Source organism: Chelmon rostratus, chromosome 15 (assembly GCF_017976325.1).
Source record: "Chelmon rostratus isolate fCheRos1 chromosome 15, fCheRos1.pri, whole genome shotgun sequence".
NCBI lineage: Eukaryota > Metazoa > Chordata > Actinopteri > Chaetodontiformes > Chaetodontidae > Chelmon > Chelmon rostratus.
Genome location: NC_055672.1, coordinates 25,283,435 through 25,303,077, shown reverse-complemented (window position 1 = coordinate 25,303,077; position 19,643 = coordinate 25,283,435). Strand labels below are relative to the sequence as shown.

Here is a 19,643-nt window from a genome sequence, read left to right as displayed (position 1 = left end):
TATTTGCTAGAGCTGGTGACTTTTTTTCTAATAATGTAGATACATGAATGCGTTATAACAGAGTATTGAGGGTGGGGGGTGTTTGATCCAGCTGTGCCGTGTCATCAGAAAGTGACGTCGCTTCACATGATGTTTCAGAGGAAAGGACGTCTCAATTTTCTTAAAACATATTTCCTCGTTTCTTCTCTCCTTGCATGATTTCCTCCACCAGCATCTCCTGCACACTGTAGTTTCACAGCTGCAGACATTACACCCCAAGGTCCTCCTCCTCATCTTTGAGTGTCCTCAACTCTCCCTACCTTTGCCCAGTATGTCAAATGCCACACCAGAGCGAATACAACACTGGACTTGCTGTATGCAAACACTATGGATGCTTACAGCTATTCACCTCCCTCTACTGATGGCATCAGTCCCCCCGAGGCGTCCCTGACACCGGCAGCTCCCTCATCATACCACTTCACTCGCCTCCACTCCACATCACCGAATCACTGATGGCGGGTGTGCAGCTTTGGGACTGTGTGTCGGTCCTCTGTGCTCTCTCCTTTTCTTTTCACTCTATACACATCAAACTTTAGACCCAACACAGACAGCTGCCACCCCCAGAAGTTCTCTGAAGATAAAGCCATTGTTGGACATGTATCACAGGGGAACGAACTGGAATACAGGGAAGTCTTCACCAACTTTCTCAAATGGTGAGAACTGAACCACCTGCTTCAATGCCAACAAGACAAAGGAGACTGTGATAGACCTTCTGAAGGTAGGTGTCACAGATCACGCCAGTGGGCATCCAGGGTTTGGACATTGAGATCGTTGGGGAATACAAACACCTGGGTGTTCACCTAAACAACAAACTGGACTGGACCAGCAACACAGATGCCCTGTACAGGAAGGGCCAAAGTCGACTCCATCTGCTAAGAAGACTGAGGTCCTTTGGAGTATGAAGGACACTGTTAAAAACATTTTATGACTCTGTGGTTGCATCTTGCAAACTTTTATGCAGTGGTCTGCTAGGGCTGTGGAAGTTCAAGAAACGACAGAAAGAGACTAAATAATCTGGTCAGGAGAGCTGGCTCTGTCCTGAACATAAACTTTTGTGCATGTAGGTGCGAGGAGGATGTGAGAAGGAACGCCACCATGGGTCCTTCATTCCAATAGCCGTCGTTTATTCAACTCATTCACACATACTGTTTTTTGCACTACTGGTGTTTAAACGGTAAATGGACAGTATTTCTATACATATAAATATGTCTGTATTTGGATACATGCATATACATTTCTAGTCTGCTGACCACTCAAAGTGTTTTACAACAGGAGCCTTCACCCATTCACAATGGTAGCTCATTATGAGCATTAACACACTCACACACGATGCACAGCATTGGGAGCAACTTGGGGCCGAGGCCAGGGATTGACTGCCAAGGCCAGGGATCGATTGCCGAGGCCAGGGATTGAACCACCAACCTTCTGGCAAGTGGACGACCACTTTAGCATCCTTCTATCTCATATATTCTATACCTTGTGCAATATTACATTCTTTTTTCCTTAAGTACTACTACTATGTATATATATTTTTATTTCCACTTCCACTGGGACACATATATATTTATCTAGCACTAGAACAAACACTGTACTTAACTTATCCATACCAACCGTGTGCAATTTTCTTCAAATCCTTGTGCAATTTTTCAATATTTCTCAGTATTTTCCATTGGCAATTTATCTTATTTTATCTTTGATGGCCACTTATTGTTCTTACACATTTTGCAACCAATTTGTATTAACACACAAATGCTGACACATCCCCATGTAACCTGTTTACATGGGGAAAGAAGGTGAACAAGGAGAGAGGTGTGGAATGGCTCATTCCTGTTTTTAAACAGACATTCTTCCTCTCCTGCCTTGCTATCTGCAGACAGATGAACTTGAGGTGGTTACATTGAGTTGAGATGTTGAGACCATGTCTGTCTTTTGTATTAAAAAGCAATCAACAATCCCTGAATATTAAATTTTAAGATAAAGACTCTGCCATCCAAACCTTATCCAAAGATGTTAAAGAAGCTCTCTGGAGGATGACTTGTAAAAGGAAAACATCTGGTCAAGGAATTATCCAAACAAGTGCCTTGATGGTGACCTTGAGTTGTGCAAGGAGTTGCATTTATACAAATAAATAACAAGAACAATGGGCCCAAAGAAAGATAAGGAGGCAGAAAATTTACTTTGCCTGGGAGACAACAATCTTCCACCTGAGGTGGACTGGGCTCACTGAGCTTTGCAGCAGTCAGAATCCAGAGGATACACCCTACAAAGTTGTAGGAAATCCTCTGTCAAACCATGTCTGGCAGCAGCACAATATTACAGAAATCTCACATCTCATAGACAATTGGGAAATTATCATTTGATGAGTTTAGAGACTGATTCAATTTGAAGATTTATTATCGCTTTTTTCGAGTATTGTCAATTAAATCATTTGATTCCAAACTCCCTAATGAATACGTTGAATATAATTATGTGACAAATGACTAAGCATAGCTGCTATTTGCTGGCAGGAAGGCGGCAGATTTTGTATGTGGACAGAATTATGGTTTATTGCCGCAATCCTATGCAATCCTGTGTGTATCGCTTAATGCATACCTGCCCAGATGTGTGTTCCTCTTAGTTTTAAAGTTGCCCCAATAGAAAACAAAATTAGGTTTCAATAATAGTAATAATAATTAGGTTAATGTTGCAGCACATTAAAGTTCCACAGGGACATAGTCTACTTTCCGCTATAGCTGGGCTTGATGTGGAGACATACAGCTGAAACACCTGAAAATTGATAAATTTAGAAACAAAATAAAACCTAATATCCTCAGACTCCCCACACTGATCTAAATACATGATGCCCATGTTCTAACAAAATTTCATAATCATCATGCTTGGTGGTGCTTGGTCTGTTTTCTCTGCCTACCACAGTTGAGCTCCTCAGCAGTGAGTGTTGCCACTGATCTGCCCTGGAGGCGGCTGGGGTAGTCGCAGGTGGCAGCAGCCTGGGCATTACCGGACTCAGCGTACTGCTTCAGCAGGTCAGCCAGCCACAGCAGCTCACAGTCACAGTTTAAAGCATTGGAATCCAGTCGCCTGGGTACAAAGACGACATGCACAGACACATATACACATAGCAAGTGAGAAATGCATGCACAAGCATATAGGATATGACATTTAATTGTGGAGTAATGTATAAAGCAGTGTTTCGCAAGTCTTATCTGGCAGTTTACAGACTAAAACTGGTCTGGTATAGCCTGGTCCAGCCTGGCTCAGTCCAAATAGTGGGGCTAAGTGGGGTCACATTGGAAGACCTGGCCTGCTCTTCCTTCTGTGGGAAACTATCTCTCTACTTGGCTTCATTTTCTGGTAACTGGTCAGAGATAAGTCAGTGCAATTCTATTGTAGTTTCTCTTATCTCTTTTTCAGCACACAGGCCTGGGATCTAACAAATACTAAAGGGTCATTTATGGTGGAGACAAGAGGGAAGAAAACAATAGGATGAGGCCAATTTGCTGCATGTGCGTCACTGTCCATTGGCTGGAGGAGGATGGTGTTTGAAGCTGTTTTAAAGATAGTTGGTCTCATGTTGTAAGATCCCAAATTCTCATGTTTCAGGAAAAAATAAATAATCTTTTGTGCAAAATGGATCATGGAATATTCATTTTCTTTGCTTTTCTCATCATACACGACTTAGATTAAAGCACCTTGAAGAGCCTCTGTGTATGAAATGTGCTTTATAAATAAAGTTGCTTGCCTTGCCTTGCACAGTCCCTTCCACTGCAGCTGACTCACAGAGAATAGAAAACCTATGGGGAGGACTAGGCTGTGAACCTTATGATGGAAACCAGCTTGGAGCCAAAGAAGCGTGAGAACAGCGTAGTGTGGTTACATGGTATTAAACTGACAAACAGACCCTACTTGATACTGGGTGCCATGGGAGTAAACTAGAGAAACTGATAGAGCCATGCATTCTCACACAGATTTTTCAGTGTTTTTTTTCTCTTTTTTTCCAAACTTACAATCGCTTCATGGCCTGAAGATGAGAGAAGGTTCCAGGGACTAGCTGAGTGATTCTGTTGTTGTGCAAAAACCTGAGACAGAAAGAGAAAATTTTTAAGATGATTTATCAGTTTACATAACTGTAAAGAGTGATAAGAAATATGATCACTTTCCCAGACATGCAACAACAGCTCAATATGAAGACCCTGGAGACTTGCATTCCTTCCTAAAAGCAGACATCAATATTTGCCTGTTTATGTAAGACCTCACTGAAAAAGCTCTCCCCCAAACCGTTCATTCTTAAATATCTATGAATAAAGAACATTTTTGAAGCAGTTCTTCAACCTCTATCACTAGGAAACTGACCTACAAACATGCTCTATGGCTCTCACTTTACCAAAATGACTGCTTTGACCGTGACCATGGAGATATTCCCCAACAAACCACAGAGTATACATCTGGGAATTCCTTGATTTCCCGTTCCCCCTTTTTGCAGGTGTCCCTTCTTCTTCTCACACTCTACAGAGACTGTGGAGTATGGATATACTGGGCAGCCACTGGCCCATAAACAGGGACAATGAAATAGGAATTTAGCAGGACTTTCTGCAGCCCTCGGACATCTTGTGGGGAGTTTTAGAAGCAGAGGCGACATCATATCTGCACATTGTCAGGAAAGATCAGGCTAGGGACTAAAAGGCTGTATATAAAAATAGTTTTAAATCATTTACAAACATAGCTGATTGGCTGCTTATTGACAAACAATGAAGACATGTTAGCCTTTACATGTGGCATCTGGTTATGTATCATTGTGGTCAGGGACAACAATATTACTACCACAGCTAAATTTAATATGAAGCTGTCATGTTAATGCCTAGTCCAGATGTATGCAGGTATTTTTTCTAAAAAAAAAGCACTTCCCACAAGCACTGTTTTTAACCCCTTGACGCCTGAATTTATTTAGAATTATATTTAAAAAAAATAATTATTTGTGTTTTTGCTTTCAAATTGATCCTAAATTAAGAGGAGTTTGTTAATTTTTCTGTAGCACATAAAATAGATATAAATTTAGGTAGGTTCACCAACTAGAATAGGGTTCAAACAAACAGTATGTCCACTTTTTCAATGCTTAAATGCAGTAAAACATATTTTTTGTGTATTCAAATTCATTTATTTCATCAAAACAGCCACAAAATTGGCTTACAACCATTACATTGTAACAACAATTAGAACAGGGGTTCTTTCACTTTGACCGGTCCGACGAGAAACCAGTACTTTCAAAAGGTTCATAGGTGTGTGTTGAATATGCACAAACCGGCATTAGAGGAATGCATGCGCGATTCGGCTGCAATGTGGATTAAAACGGTACGATGCGAATTCGCGACAATCGGCATTAAGGGGTTAAGAGGCACTGCTAGGAAAAAAAGTCTCTGTCCATGTGAAAAACGTCAATGCACAATTGAAGTGCTGTCAAGAGCATGCCAACAGGAGGCAATACAGAATAACCCCAACCATAACCCTAAAGCCATGTTGGCCAATCAATCCATGTCTACATGTATACAGTGCAAACAGAGTCTCTGAATAACTTCAGCCTGAAAAGAGATTTCCAAGAGCTCCATTTTCCGTGACCTAAAACTGCATTAGTGTGTCGACGAAAGGCCAAAATGCATAGAAAAGGCTACATTTTGAAAAATACATGTCTACGTGCGTACTAGGCACAAGATAATCTACAGATTTACCACTCTACAAGTGCTGCATGAGTTGTAGTATTACAGATAAATATTAATGCAATACATAATCAGTGATCTGTGAAGAGCACCATGTTCAGAGGGGCATTCCTATTTGTGATTGCAAGTTGTGTTTTCAGCCAGTCAATCCACGGCTAAAAGTTGTGATCTCAGTTTCCCCATGGTCTCTTATTCTCTCATTGGCTGTGCCAATGGAAGGAACACGTACATAATCTCAAAACTCAGCACAAACAAAATTAGCCTCATGGGGACTAAATATATGTCAGGAATCAACCAGAATCTGGCATCATTGCTGTATTATTGCTTGAAGCAACAACAAACCAACAGGGAGCCTAAAAAACTTGTTAGGAGGTTGTGTTGATTTGTAGCTAACATTTAGCTGTAGTCTGCTGGTCATTCCAGTGCCACCTTAAACAAAGTCTGGACCTGTTTGACGTGACAATTGCATCATCATGCTGTGTTCTGCTGAATTCAGCTACACTACTGGATCTATTAATTCCTTGATTTATGTGAGAAAATGTAAGATGAAAAATGCTTTTTCCTTCTGAGAAAGTTTTTCTTTTTATAATTTAATCTTGGCTTTGAAAAGTCAGTCGGGATGAACTTACAGTCGTTCCAGCTTTGGTAGGTGAGTGAATGATTCTGGTTCCAAAGACTCAATGTTGTTGAAGTGCAGGTACCTGGAAAAGAACAAAGCGTAGACAAAGCACAGTAAAACTAAATGAGGGCTCCCTGTCTGACTACATATAATTTCATTTTCCTAGTAAACCCTAACAGGTGGTAAATGAGAGCACTGAGGTGTTCCCCAGTAATATCTGTTCACCTGTCCATCCCTTCATATTACTGAAATAACTGTTTCAGAAAAAGTTATATATAGCTGTGGATGATGCAGGTAGACTGGAGGAATTAGCACATCAGGAATTCAGGTTAGACAGTTGATACATGGTATGAAAATCTATGACATCTGATTTGATATGAAATTGGCAACGGGTGATAAGCAAGTACAATGATTGTGCCACGGAATGCGAGCATAATTTAAGATTCCAAAATGACTTTGAGCTAAGAAAACGTAATTCAAACCATATGCTATGAAATAAATGTATAGCAAATGAAAGCCAACTGGTGGCTGAACGGTAATTATAAGGGTTGAAGCAGTCAAAGCAGCTGCAGCAACAAATCAGACACAGAGTAAAGCAGCACAGGATGTAAAATAAAATCCAATTTTCCTCTAGATGTATTCTGCACAGGGGACTTATTGATTGATTTATTCATCATCATTTTATCTCAACTGTTGATTCTCAGCTGCACTTTTACAAGCTGTATCAGACATTAATGTTCAAGAGGCGCCAGAATAAAAAAACACAACACAGTAGAGCGAAGCAAAGGACAGAAAGGTTTAACGAAGCCAATAGTAAATTACTTTTAATCCCCAGGTTGAACCATCTTCCTACACAAGTTATTTTGGTACACTTTCAACACTATTACACATTCCAGTATAGCTGTTGTAAGAACTACATCAGCCATAGTCTTAACCGTGTAACGAAGTTCAGATTTTCTACTTTGCTCCTGCGCTCCCTGATAAACACACTGTGTATAGGTCTTTGGAGCTGTTTATTCCTCCCACAGAAGCACGTGACTTTAGGCTTTAGCATCTGTTGCCCAGTGGGGATGTAGAAGAACTATTAAAATGTATGCAGTCTGGCTCAGAACTTGTCATCCACATATAAAACCTTGCATTAGTGTAGCAAAATTCAAAACAGCTGCCAGGTATGCAGGCTGATGTTGGAATTGGTTTAACCCTGTGAATTAGCCATTTGTTCTCTGTTAATGCATTTACAGAGACATACAGTTAGTCAACATTAATTTATTAGCAATAATTTGCTATGGAAAAAGGTGCATAGCAGCCATATTGGTTGTGATTAGGGTTGCACAATTCCGGGAATACTGGAGGTGGAAACTTTCCATGGGAATTAACAAGAATAACAGAACATAATGATCATAAAGGTAATAAAAATGAACTGTAGGGGTTATTTGCTCAGTCTGTATTAACCATGTCATATGCAGATAGAAACACACATTTTACCATGCACAGAAAAAATTGAAATCCTGCTAATAGAAATTAAAAGAATAAACAATTTAGTTGAAATGAACTTTAATTATGATGACCATTTAACAATAATTAATGGAAACATCAATTAAAACTCCTTAGTTAGCATGCTTAACCAAGCTACATCCCACATGGTAACAGCTAGGTAGCAAAAAATAGCAGTATAAACAAGTAAGAACTGTGGACTTAACTTGAGGCTACCAGCTTGTTAATTGAAATATCACAAAATATAAAAAATAATAACGTTTTTTCTGGACATTTTATTGACCCCTTGCAACCCTAGTTGTGATAATGATGCACTGGCTTATCAACTAATTACAGGCAGGTTTTTTACTAACAGTGCTTGCAGATATTACATTACTATTCTGAAAACACAATTCACATTTTTACATCAATCAACAATTGCTAGTGTTTTTTTGTCAAACATGCAACAGAGAGTTTTTTTAAAAAAAAAGCTGCACGGCACTAACAAGTTTCCGAGTGCCAAGACTAACAGGAAGCAGTGGAACTTTTTCAGACAGACTGAACATAATGCGCTGAAGGTTTCTAACAAAATAAAGCTTCGAGCAAATTACAGCAAATCACAGCAGAAGAGTGGTTTTTGCAGTAGCAGGACAGGCTAAAGTAAAAGCACTGACTCTAGCACAACACTGCTAGCATGTCTAGCAGCACAATGCTGGATATCACGCTTTAGGCCTTGCATGGCTGTGGTGCATATCTGTCGTCCTTACCGCAAGATATGCTACTCATGCAATAGGGTCAGCGCAAAACACAAGGGCGGGTGCACACATGGCATGCATGGTAGCAGTGGAGAAATGGATAGAGAGGTGCACATGGGGGTAGGGGTGTCACTGTAATGATCAGAGTTATCATGGTACTTGTGTGAGGCCTACGCAGTCATGCCACAAATGTCACAAAGCATTACATCAGTGACATGTCCAGCACTATTACATCATAAATAAATCACTTCAAGTACACCATCATTTACAGTTACCATGTAAACCTTAAAAGGCTCCACAAGCTGTTTATAGCAATCTTTAAGGGAGGGGGGTGGGGTGAGATGGGTAGAGACATTTTACAGATGGAGAGACAGCGAGACAGTAGGTGGGAGGAGGAGCAGCATGTCGAGCAGAAGGAAAAGGTTGATGAGGAAGTTGGTCACTTACAGTTGCTCAAGAGAGACAAGCCCCTTAAATGCTTGTCTGTCAATTGATTGGATTTCATTCTTGTACAAATAGCTGAAAGGAGAGATAATCAGTAACATTAGTAACACACACACACACACTCATACAGGATCATCTGAATTCTGCCTAGTTATCATGAGAGAAAGTAGAAAAGATCTGCTCAACCATTGTTTAGTTGCCCTTTCCAAAAGATATGCATGTCGTGCTATTACTTGTAAAGCATGTTTACTGTAAACATAAATGTTAATATTTGAATTTATGTAGTGAAAGTATACAGCACACTACCCTGCTTCATGGACATCACTAATTGTAGCTATGGACAGGAGGATCTTTTTTTGCAAACATGTGGAATAGTTTTATGTCAAATCATACACACTGCACAAGTACAGCTTTAGAAGAGAATGTATTTCTGACCGATGCCTAGAGCACTGACAGTTATATCACAAGTGTTTTCTCATCCACAGTATTTTCACACAGTGTGTTTTCTCATGAGCTACAGATGTGCTTGACTAAGTAGAAATTGGACACACTATGTTCCCAAAGACAGCAGCAAACAGTGCAGTGTGTCACTGAATACTTTCCAGATCATTTCTTTTGGTGAATGTTCAGGATTTCAGTAAAACTATCACTAGCGTCACACAGAATCAAATCGATATGGACAACAGGATGAGATACTTTATAACTTTATTACTCCCAGAGTAAATTACTGTGCCAGAGATTTTTTTAAAATATAGTAACATAGAATAAAAACAATGGAGTAATAAATACAAAGTCTAAAACATGAGATCAGTTCCTAGTAAAATAACAATAAAGTAAGATAAATTTAGTAAAATAAGTACACTAAAATGAAGCTAAAATAGAAGAAGTAGGATTGGCAATGATATTTAAAATTAATATTGCACATGATTAAGCACAAAAACGCATAAAGCGAGGTAACATAACTCATTATGACAGACAATTTAACACTGCTAACCGCTCATGGAATACATTACATTTGTCCGATATAGTTCTAGTGTAGTTTACATTCACATTACAAAATCAAAAGTTAGATAATTGAACACCTCAGGAAAAAAGAGGTACATATAGCTGTTCAAATAGTGCATGCATCAGATAAAAATCAGTTATCATTGCTGGACAAACAATATATGACATCACTAATTCCTTGTGTGTAGAGTCTTTTCTCTGGATGTCTAAATATGCAGCCTGAAAAATACCCTTGTTGTGTGCATGCTTTCCTTCCATCATCCATGTTGAAGAAATGTGGTACTAAAAAAACAAAGGCTTACAACTGTCTGGATTTCATCTATTATCTCTATTCACTTTCCACCACTACACGGATGATGAGAAATGAAGAGAGATCCAGATCCCCCCTCAGCAGAAGTGAAGTAATGTATGAAAAAAAACATCGTGTTTTATCGTTACATGACCTTCTCAGTGCTATAGCCTGTTTGAGGTTTCTCACCGTAAAAGGTTTACACAAGGTTTGGATAATAAAATTAACAACTTTATCATGTGTAACATAAATGAAAAAACACTTGAGCTAAAAGACAAAAATAAGTGACATGAGAAATGACACTGTCGTCTTATGTGTTCTGGATGACCTAGTATAAGGAAACCATTGAGAACAAACAAACTTACTATTAAATTTCCGTGCAGAGCAATTCTCTAAATAGCTGATAGTAATGGAAAATTAGATCATTAAGCATAATCTGGTTACTGATTATTGAGTAGCCAGATGTAATACTGCAATACCTTGTAACAGCAGACCATCTTCAAGTTTTGGCTTCACTTTCCAGAACCCTCTGCCAGGAGCCTGATGATTTTCTCAATGAGGGTCAAACACTGGTCTGCCTTTTACCATAAAATATGTCTTGTTGACACCTAGGAGGATTCCCCCTTTACTACTACTGGTCATGTCTATATAAACAGTCACAATTCTAAATGTTTTTGAGGATATAATACAACTGAATGATTGAAAAGGCTAAAAAAACAAACAAAGAAGAGTTCCCACAAAGAGGCATGTTGACCTCTGTTTGACTTGTTTTTGGAGGTGGGGGTCGCTGTATAGGCAGCCACCAGGCCATTAGGTTCAGAGCACAAGATAACAGGGAGTAAACTTAACTGGGGTTCAAAGGAAGTTAAGAGGTGAGAGATACAATCTAGCCCCCAGCCATAGAACACAGAATCAGCAGGAAGAGAGAGAGGTGGGGGGACACCTTACACTAATCACTAAGTTTGGTGCTGGCTTTAGATCAACTCTGCTTTAAAGTGAGAACGGCTCTGTGATTAAAATGGTTGGTTATTACAGCATAAAGAGCTTGGACATATGCAGTGAATGTGTATGTCTGTGTGTCAGTAAACTGAAAAAAAGAAAAGCCGGTACATTCGTTCTGTTAGCCCCTCTTCGCTCTCTCTTGTTGACTGGAGTTGATTTGCAATGTGTAATCTTTTATCAAGTGTGCAGTGGATGTCTAAGCTGGGCATTGTTGATGTATATAGTACATCACGCTACTTCTTTCCAAGACACACAAGCCTTTACCAGTACTTCCTGCTAAAACATTTTGGCTTTATCAGCCATGTGCATATGCAGACAACTGGCTTTGTCTCATGAGAGACAACACAAAGAATTGTGTCATCTTTAGTCTCAAGATGTACAAAACATCTCACCAAACACAAACAAACTGAATATGCCTTTTACTATCTTCCAAGTTTTGTCCCAACATTAGACTGTACATAGGTCCTATGTATAAGTCCAAGCAGGTAAATCAGCCCATATCTACCTGTGAGCACAGACAGTGCTTTCCCCACATCTGAGGCAGGCATATAATGTACAGTAAGTGACTAAGAAAGTGACCAAACTAATATTCACACAGAAACCTTGAGGCTGCTCACGCCTCAAATATCTGTTCTCAACTCTGCCTGCAGGTCAAGATTTCCAGACACACAAGTACAGGCTCCTAAGACTAAGCCAGGCTTTTCATTGATGATTTTTCCATACGGTGCATATACATTTTCACTGACTGAGCAATCAAGCAAAAGCAGCTCTCTTCCACTTTTAGAGGCAATACCCTTTTTTTGCTAGAACAATGTAGATGTTTCACCATGCTCTCTCTTCTGATGACTGAACAAAGGTTATCCTTTTGTTATCCTTCAGCCTAACAGAACAAAGACCTATCACTTGACCTCAAAAGCAGAACAAATTTGGCACCAGGGTAACTTACAGATATTTGAGGTTTTCCAGGTCTTCAAATGCCCCCCTGGGAATCCTTCGTATATGATTGTTGTTGAGGAGGCTGTGAAGAAAAGGAATCAGGACTTATTTTGTGGTTATAAGATCGACAGTGAGTCTGTTTTTAATGATAAGTAGAGAATGCCATTTCTTTATCAAGACAGATGCAGTATCATGTGATTGACGGTCGCATGCATCAGTTGACGACTGATCTCTTTTACAGTAGAAATACAGTAAGATTAACAGCAAAAAAAACCTGGCACACTATGATTCCAGTCGTCTGGTTTGCTCAGTTTTGCGCAGTTCAACTTTGTTCTGAAGTTTGAGTTTGCATTTCTTCTAGTGAACAAACATTAAAAAACAACAATATTTTGATTTAAAATCCACCGAGTGACACTTTGCCCTAGGCTAACTTTAGAGAACACAAAAGTCCCAACCTCATTGGAAATGACAGACATGTCTGTCTGTACAACAGTAAAAGTAGAAATGTCCCTGTAGTTCAGAGGCCTATAGACTTCAGGCTGTATTATTGTTCAATCTGTGCAACTGCAGCCTGAAACCATGAACAGCTGTTTAGGATATAAAGCCCTAAACAGTCCAGCTGGCGACATGGCTGGCTGGCTGGGCTTTTCTCCAGCTTTAAGGCACTTTCCTTTGAAACTAAATCTAAGCCAATATATCCATGTCCTGCTCATATTCTCATGTTTATCAACTATCCTGAATATATAACTGGATCTACACATCTTCACTTTTAACTTTGCCTGCTAAAAGTGCTGTTACTCAGATTTTTTTATATTTCTACCTTACTCCACAGCATGCACAATCTGCATGGATGAGAAAGCATCCCAATAATGTTTGCAAATATTTGAATGAGGTTAGGTGTGTTTGATCTATTCTAGCAATCAGATGACTAATCTAAATTGTGGCCTATCAAAATACTGATATGACTACATAAGATGTAGCGTGTACACATTTCTTAAACATTTTGAGACGGTCAATAAACTAACATGCTGCCAGTGAACAATACAAAATTTGGAACCTCACTGCTTTATTAGTTTAGCTATGCATCAGCTAGCGGGCTGGACATGTGATTAATAGCCCTGTGGGTGGAAGTGGAAAAATAAATTCCTCACAGATTACAAGCTGACCTACATGTGTGAAACCATAGCAGAGCAGAACAAGAATTTGCCTGTGTGTGTAATACAAACAGGACTCTCTAGGGAAGTGTAGAGAAGTCTAAGTAAATGGGCTTGATTCATTTTCAATATGAGTCTATTAGAGGTGCAGAATTTTGTTACCAACAGGATATCCTTAGCATTAAGTGTTATGCAGGAAACAATCTCATACCAAAAAAGAGGTTATGCTAATATGTCGACAACAGTTGACAATCATGCATTCTGAGCAGGGACCTAAGACTTACAGTGTGTTGAGGTTCTTTAATCTTCTGAAGGAACCCGGTTGTAAATCCTTGATTTTGTTGAACCTCAGATCTCTGTAGAACAGAAAGAAATATATCTGTGTTAAGGAAAGTATATCATTAAGTATATTGTAGAGAAAAGTTGTACATAAACTCAGTAGTAACACTTTGGAGATTTCTTAATTTGTAGAAAGTAGGCAATAAAAACCTACATGAACTGTAGTCCAAAGCAGAGCCTTCAAGTAACAATCCTGAGGGACAACTGGACTCACTTCACAAGAATGCCTTTGTTAAGCTTTAATCATGAGAGCACATTTAATAACATTTGGCCCAAAGAAAAAAACTACAATGCCAGTCGCAGTCAGCAGGTTTCTGTGTCTTTTTCCTTGAAATTCGTAATTTTAAGAAGCTGTGTAATGATAACAACAAAGCTGTACATGACACTAATCATGTCTGACAACAAATAACTTGTAGTGCCATGGCAGTGACATGCTAAATACTACAATTTCCCTATGAAGGTAAAATCATTCTTCACCCCATGTGCCATTACCAGTCACAAAATTACAAGTTATGTGAAATTGCAGCATTTCACCTGAACAGTGATGTTATGTTATAGAACTTAGGCTCTAAGTCATCTGATCTTCAACATAGCCCTTTGTTAAATGTATTTTTACAAGATAAAGTCTGCTGGTGGAAGTAGCAGACCCACCCAATTCCCATATGTGAAACACCAATTCTCATATTAGAATGTAGCCCCTATAAGCAACTTATTAATAGTTAACTACAAGGTGAGAGTTGGGATGGACCAGAGGGTTTGACTACAGGAGCATAGTGAAGTTCAGTGTTTGAATGAGACTCAGAGACCAAAGATTTATATGTAAAAATATATGATGGCTTTGTATCAGAAAAAACAAGAGAACATAAAAATACAATTACGCAAGACATGAAACACCATGAATTTGAGAAAATTAACACTATCGCTTGTCCAGATTCACTAAATCTCAGATAGTTCTATCTTGGGGATAAACCTCGGATGCACCCTTGTAACATGAATCTTCAGTATCAACATTGAATTCAAACTAGCTCTAATCGAATTCAATAATTCCAGATAAACAGAAAGAAATAACAAAGACTAAAATAAATTACAAACACCATTCACTGAATGAGGATATACTACTACTTAACCACTAATTCACAGTTCCACTGAATTAAGGGGTAATGTGTTTGAAAGTCCAGAGTCCAAGAGAACGTCGAAATGTGGAGTATAAGTTCAGAGTGCCAGGAGTGTAAGAGGTGAGTTTGACACACACCGTCAGTTGATTGTGTGTACCTACGGATGCACAACTGGTTAGACAAGTGATTTGCTTTTTACTCTTTTCTGGACTTTTGAAAACAACATTGGGAGATCAGTTCATCTAGAGCTCCATTGTTTGCACTCGGGAACAGGTGTTAGCCATGTGCAACACATGTGTACTCTCAGCGGAAAGACAGGAGATCCCTGCAGAGATAAGGAGAAGAAGAAGGGGATGCAGAGCTGGAGCTAAGTGTCGGACAAGCGAAGATGGGTTGAACCATCCATACCATCTCTTATTATGGGGAATGTCAAATCTCTCCCTAATAAGATGGAGGTGCTTACCAGACTGCAGAGGGGATACCGGAAGTGTAGTGTAGTGTAGTCATGTGTTTCACAGAGACGTGGCTGAATGAACTCACGCTGGACATCCATGTCAATTTGGACATTTTTCATCTGCTGAGAGCGGACAGAGGAAGGCTGGGGGCATAGCGTTGTTTGTGAACAACAGATGGTATGACCCAGGACACATTAGTGTTAAGGAGCAGCACTGCACGAGAAACACTGAGCTGCTAGCTGTTGGCATTCAGTCGTATTACCTCCTGGGGGAGTTCTCGCATGTCATCGCGATAACTGTGTAGATACCCCCTCAGCTGACGCTGCAGCAGCATGCCAGCTCCTACACACTGTAGTCTCACAGCCACAGACATTGCAAAGTGTTGTGCAGTCCACATGGGGAGGACATCGACAGTTTGACAACATGCATCACAGATTACATTAACTTCTGTATGGACAACACTATGCCTACCAGGAAAGTGCAGTGTTTCCGAAACTAAAAAACCCTGGGTGTCCCCTGAACTGAAAACCCTATTAAACGAGAAGAAAAGGGTTTTTAAGTCTGGGGACCGAACTGAGTTGAAGGGCGTGCAGAGGGAGCTGAAAAGGGAGATCAGGAGAGGCAAGGAGGAGCGCCTGCAGGGGAACAACAGCAAGGGCCCTGAATCTGGAGACCGGGAATGGGTCATTCCCGGTCTCCAGATGACCGGGAAGGCAAGGAGGGCTATTGGCCCTGATGGCATCAGCTCCAAACTGCTCAGAGATTGTGCAGATCAGATCTGCGGGGTCGTTCTGCACATATTCAACATGAGCCCTAATCTGGAGAGAGTTCCTGCCCTGTGGAAAACTTCTTGTGTGTTTCCAGTGCCAAAGACTGTGCATCCCAGGGAGCCCAACCACTTCAGGCTGGTAGCCTTAACTTCCCACCTGATGAAGACCCTGGAGAGGATTATACTTAACCATCTTCATCACCTGGTGAGCAGTGAGCTGGAACCCAGCATTGGTGCAGGGTACTGTGCTCTCTCCTTTCCTCTTCACATCATACAAATCTGACTTCAGTCACAGCAGAGACAGCTGCCACCTCCAGAATTTCTCCAACAATACAGCCATTGTTGGATGTGTATTACAGGGGAAAAAATTGGAATACAGGGAAGTTATCGCTAACTGTGTGGACTGGTGTGGACTTGCACATAAATGCTAGCAAGACCAAGGAGATGGTGATTGACTGCCGCAGGACAGCACCACTGACTACACCGGTGTGCATCCAGGGTCTGGCCATTGAGATTGTGGAGTACAAATACCTGGGTGTCCACCTCAACAATAAACTGGACTGGTCCACTAACACTGATGCTCTGTACAGGGAGGGCCAAAGTCGTCTTCATCTGCTGAGAAGACTGAGGTCCTTTGGAGTATGTAGGACTCTGTTGAAAACATTTTATGACTCTGTGGTTGCATCTGCAATCTTTTACGCAGTGGTCTGCTGGGGTCTGAGAGGGAAAGGAAAAGACTCAACAAGCTGGCCAGGAGAGCTGGTTCTGTCCTGGACTGCCCTCTGGACACCACTGAGGATGTAGGTGAGAGGAGGATGTTAGCCAAGCTGACATCCATCATTGACAACCCCTCCCACCCCCTGCATGACACAGTGGGGGCCCTCAAATGGTCCTTTAGTAACAGACTGCTGCATTCACCCTGTAAGAAGGAACGCTATCGCAGGTCCTTCATACCAACAGCAGTCAGTGCTCAACTCCATCGTTGCCTAACTTAACACTGGTTTTCATATTCTGACTGTTTTTTGTAGTGATGTGTGATTTATCATTCACCTATTACCTTGCAATACTGCTCTTTTCCACTCTCATTGAGTACTCTACATATAAATACATAATTGTATTCTCCTGTGATATATACATATTTATATCTGTGCAATATCATTAATGCTGTAGTCACTTTATCCATTCCATGTGCAATCTGTGTATAGTCTGTGAAACATACAGTCATGGAAAAATTATTAGACCACCCTTGTTTTCTTCAATTTCTTGTTAATTTTAATGCCTGGCTCAACTAAAGGTACAGTTGTTTGGACAATTATAATGATAACAACAAAAATAGCTCATGAGAGATTAATTTATGAACTAAGGACTATTCATTTTCCATGGTTTTCTTGATAATAACCAAAATTACTTAAATTCTTACATCAATAGCTATGGCATTGTACCGCCAAAAACACTACTTTTAAGCATTCCATGTTTTCTTTTCTGTTTGCTTTAAACACATGATACACACAAGAGTTAATACTTGATTGCATAATCATTGTTTTTGATGACTGCAGCCATGCGTCTTGGCATGCTCTCCACCAGCTTCTGACATTGTTCTGCTGTCACAGCAGCCCATTCCTGTTGGACAAATTCAAACAAATTTTCTTTGTTTTTGGGCTTGTGGTTCTCCATTTTGAGTTTGATGATTTTCCACAGGTTTTCAATTGGATTAAGATCTGGTGATTGAGCAGGCCAAGGCATAGTGCGAATGTTGTGGTTGTCCATCCAGGCTTTAACTGACCTTGCCATGTGGCAAGGGGCATTGTCTTGTTGGAAAATCCAGTCATTCGAGGCAGGAAAGAGTTTTCCAGCTGATGGAAGAAGACTGTTTTCAAGGGTAGTCCTGTACTTAACCTGGTTCATTCGGCCTTCACACAATTGCATTTGCCCTGTTCCACTCAGACTGAAACAACCCCAGATCATGACTGATCCAGCCCCATGTTTTACTGTAGGGGCAAGACAGTCTGGGTTGTAAGCTTCTCCAGGCTTCCTCCTAACCAGTAAGTTGGTTGGAGTGGGCATCAATTCAAAATTGGATTCATCACTGAAGAGAACCTTAGCTGAATCATCAACAGTCCAATCCTTGTGGTCTCGAGCAAAGAGTAACCGGGCCTTCCTCTGCCTTTAATTGATGAAGGGCTTCTTGCGTGCTCTGTGTGACTTCAAACCAGCTTCAACAAGTCGGTTTCGAACTGTCCTTGCCGAAAAAGTCACATTTCTCGACAGTGCCCACTCATTTTTAAGGTCCCTGGAGGTCTGATGACGTTTCCTGCCACGGCCAGGTAGCAATTTGGTAGTGCCATGTTCAGCTTGTTTGGTTTGTTGTAATGAACGGCTGTCTTGGAGATCTTCAGTTTTTTCGCTACCTGTCTCTCACTCATGCCAATTTCCAGCAGTGCCAAGATGGCTGCCTTTGTGGCTTCACATAATTCTTTTGTTTGAGGCATTATGTGAGAGCTGACAACTTCTGAGTTGTGCTGTTGTGTGAATGTAAGCAGGAAACCACTCTAGGCCTTTGCATGTGCAGTGCTGCTTGTGACATGAAATGGCCTCTTATAGACTCTGGGAATCAATTAAGCTTAAGAATGTCAAATAGGACATAAAGTATTATGTGACCAGCTACATTTTTTGTTGTGTTCATTGTATTATACTTTAAGTGGTACCAGATATTAGAATGAACAAGAAATTGAAGAAAGCAAGGGTGGTCTAATAATTTTTTTCCATGACTGTATATATATATATATATATATATATTCATTTTTTTCTGACATAACCCTTTCTATAAAATGTACATATATATAGTCAGCTTTTATTTTGTATTTTTTAATCTTGTATTTCTCTATTTCTGTTGCTATTTTTTCCAACTGCCACTACCTGCTGCTTGTAACAGCCGAATTTTCCCAGCTGGGGATCAATAAAGTATATCCTATCTTATCTTATCTTAGAATGACATCTATAAATCAAATGTAAACCATAAACCCACTGTAACCAAATGGCCACATAGTACAGTGCCATCAGTAACAGTCAGTCAGTTGGACACAAGCACAAATTGGCAGTGCTCAGTGACGTCACAAGGTTTCTAAACATACAGCTTAATGAGACCAGTGTACTTTCAGTGTGTTTTAACTGTGCAAGTAGGATCAGGTAAGTCAGCTTTCAAATAAAACATAATGAATTGAATCGTTTACAGATTGGATGTATTTACCTTGCTTCTTGAAGTAACAGCGAGTGAAACCTTCGGGAAATCCAGACACTACCAAGCTAGCGTTAGCAATCGGAAGCTAGCAAGTTAAACAGCAGCTAGCCAGTTGAATGGACTGTCTAATGTTTACTGTTACTTAGCAACCACTAGGTAGCACTCCAGTCGTCCACATTAAACTTTGCTTTAGTTATTCTCTCTTGGTTGTCTGCTATTCTGCTTTTCTTGTTTAGCTTACACTGCTCCACAACAACACTCTCTGTCTCTCTGCACACACACTTTGCAGAGCATGCACACTTG

General features: G+C 40.2%; 1 protein-coding gene across 1 annotated transcript in view; it reads right to left on the bottom strand.

Moving 5' to 3' along the window:
• The window catches only part of LOC121618150 (peroxidasin), a 77,612-nt gene that overhangs the window by 39,075 nt on the left and 18,894 nt on the right, over nt 1-19,643 (bottom strand). The window contains exons 2-7 of the mRNA XM_041953478.1: nt 13,709-13,780; nt 12,281-12,352; nt 9,042-9,113; nt 6,377-6,448; nt 4,044-4,115; nt 2,948-3,117 (exon numbers count right to left, since the gene is read on the bottom strand). Coding sequence (XP_041809412.1) covers nt 2,948-3,117; nt 4,044-4,115; nt 6,377-6,448; nt 9,042-9,113; nt 12,281-12,352; nt 13,709-13,780 — 530 coding nt within the window. The remainder of the gene's footprint in view (nt 1-2,947; nt 3,118-4,043; nt 4,116-6,376; nt 6,449-9,041; nt 9,114-12,280; nt 12,353-13,708; nt 13,781-19,643) is intronic.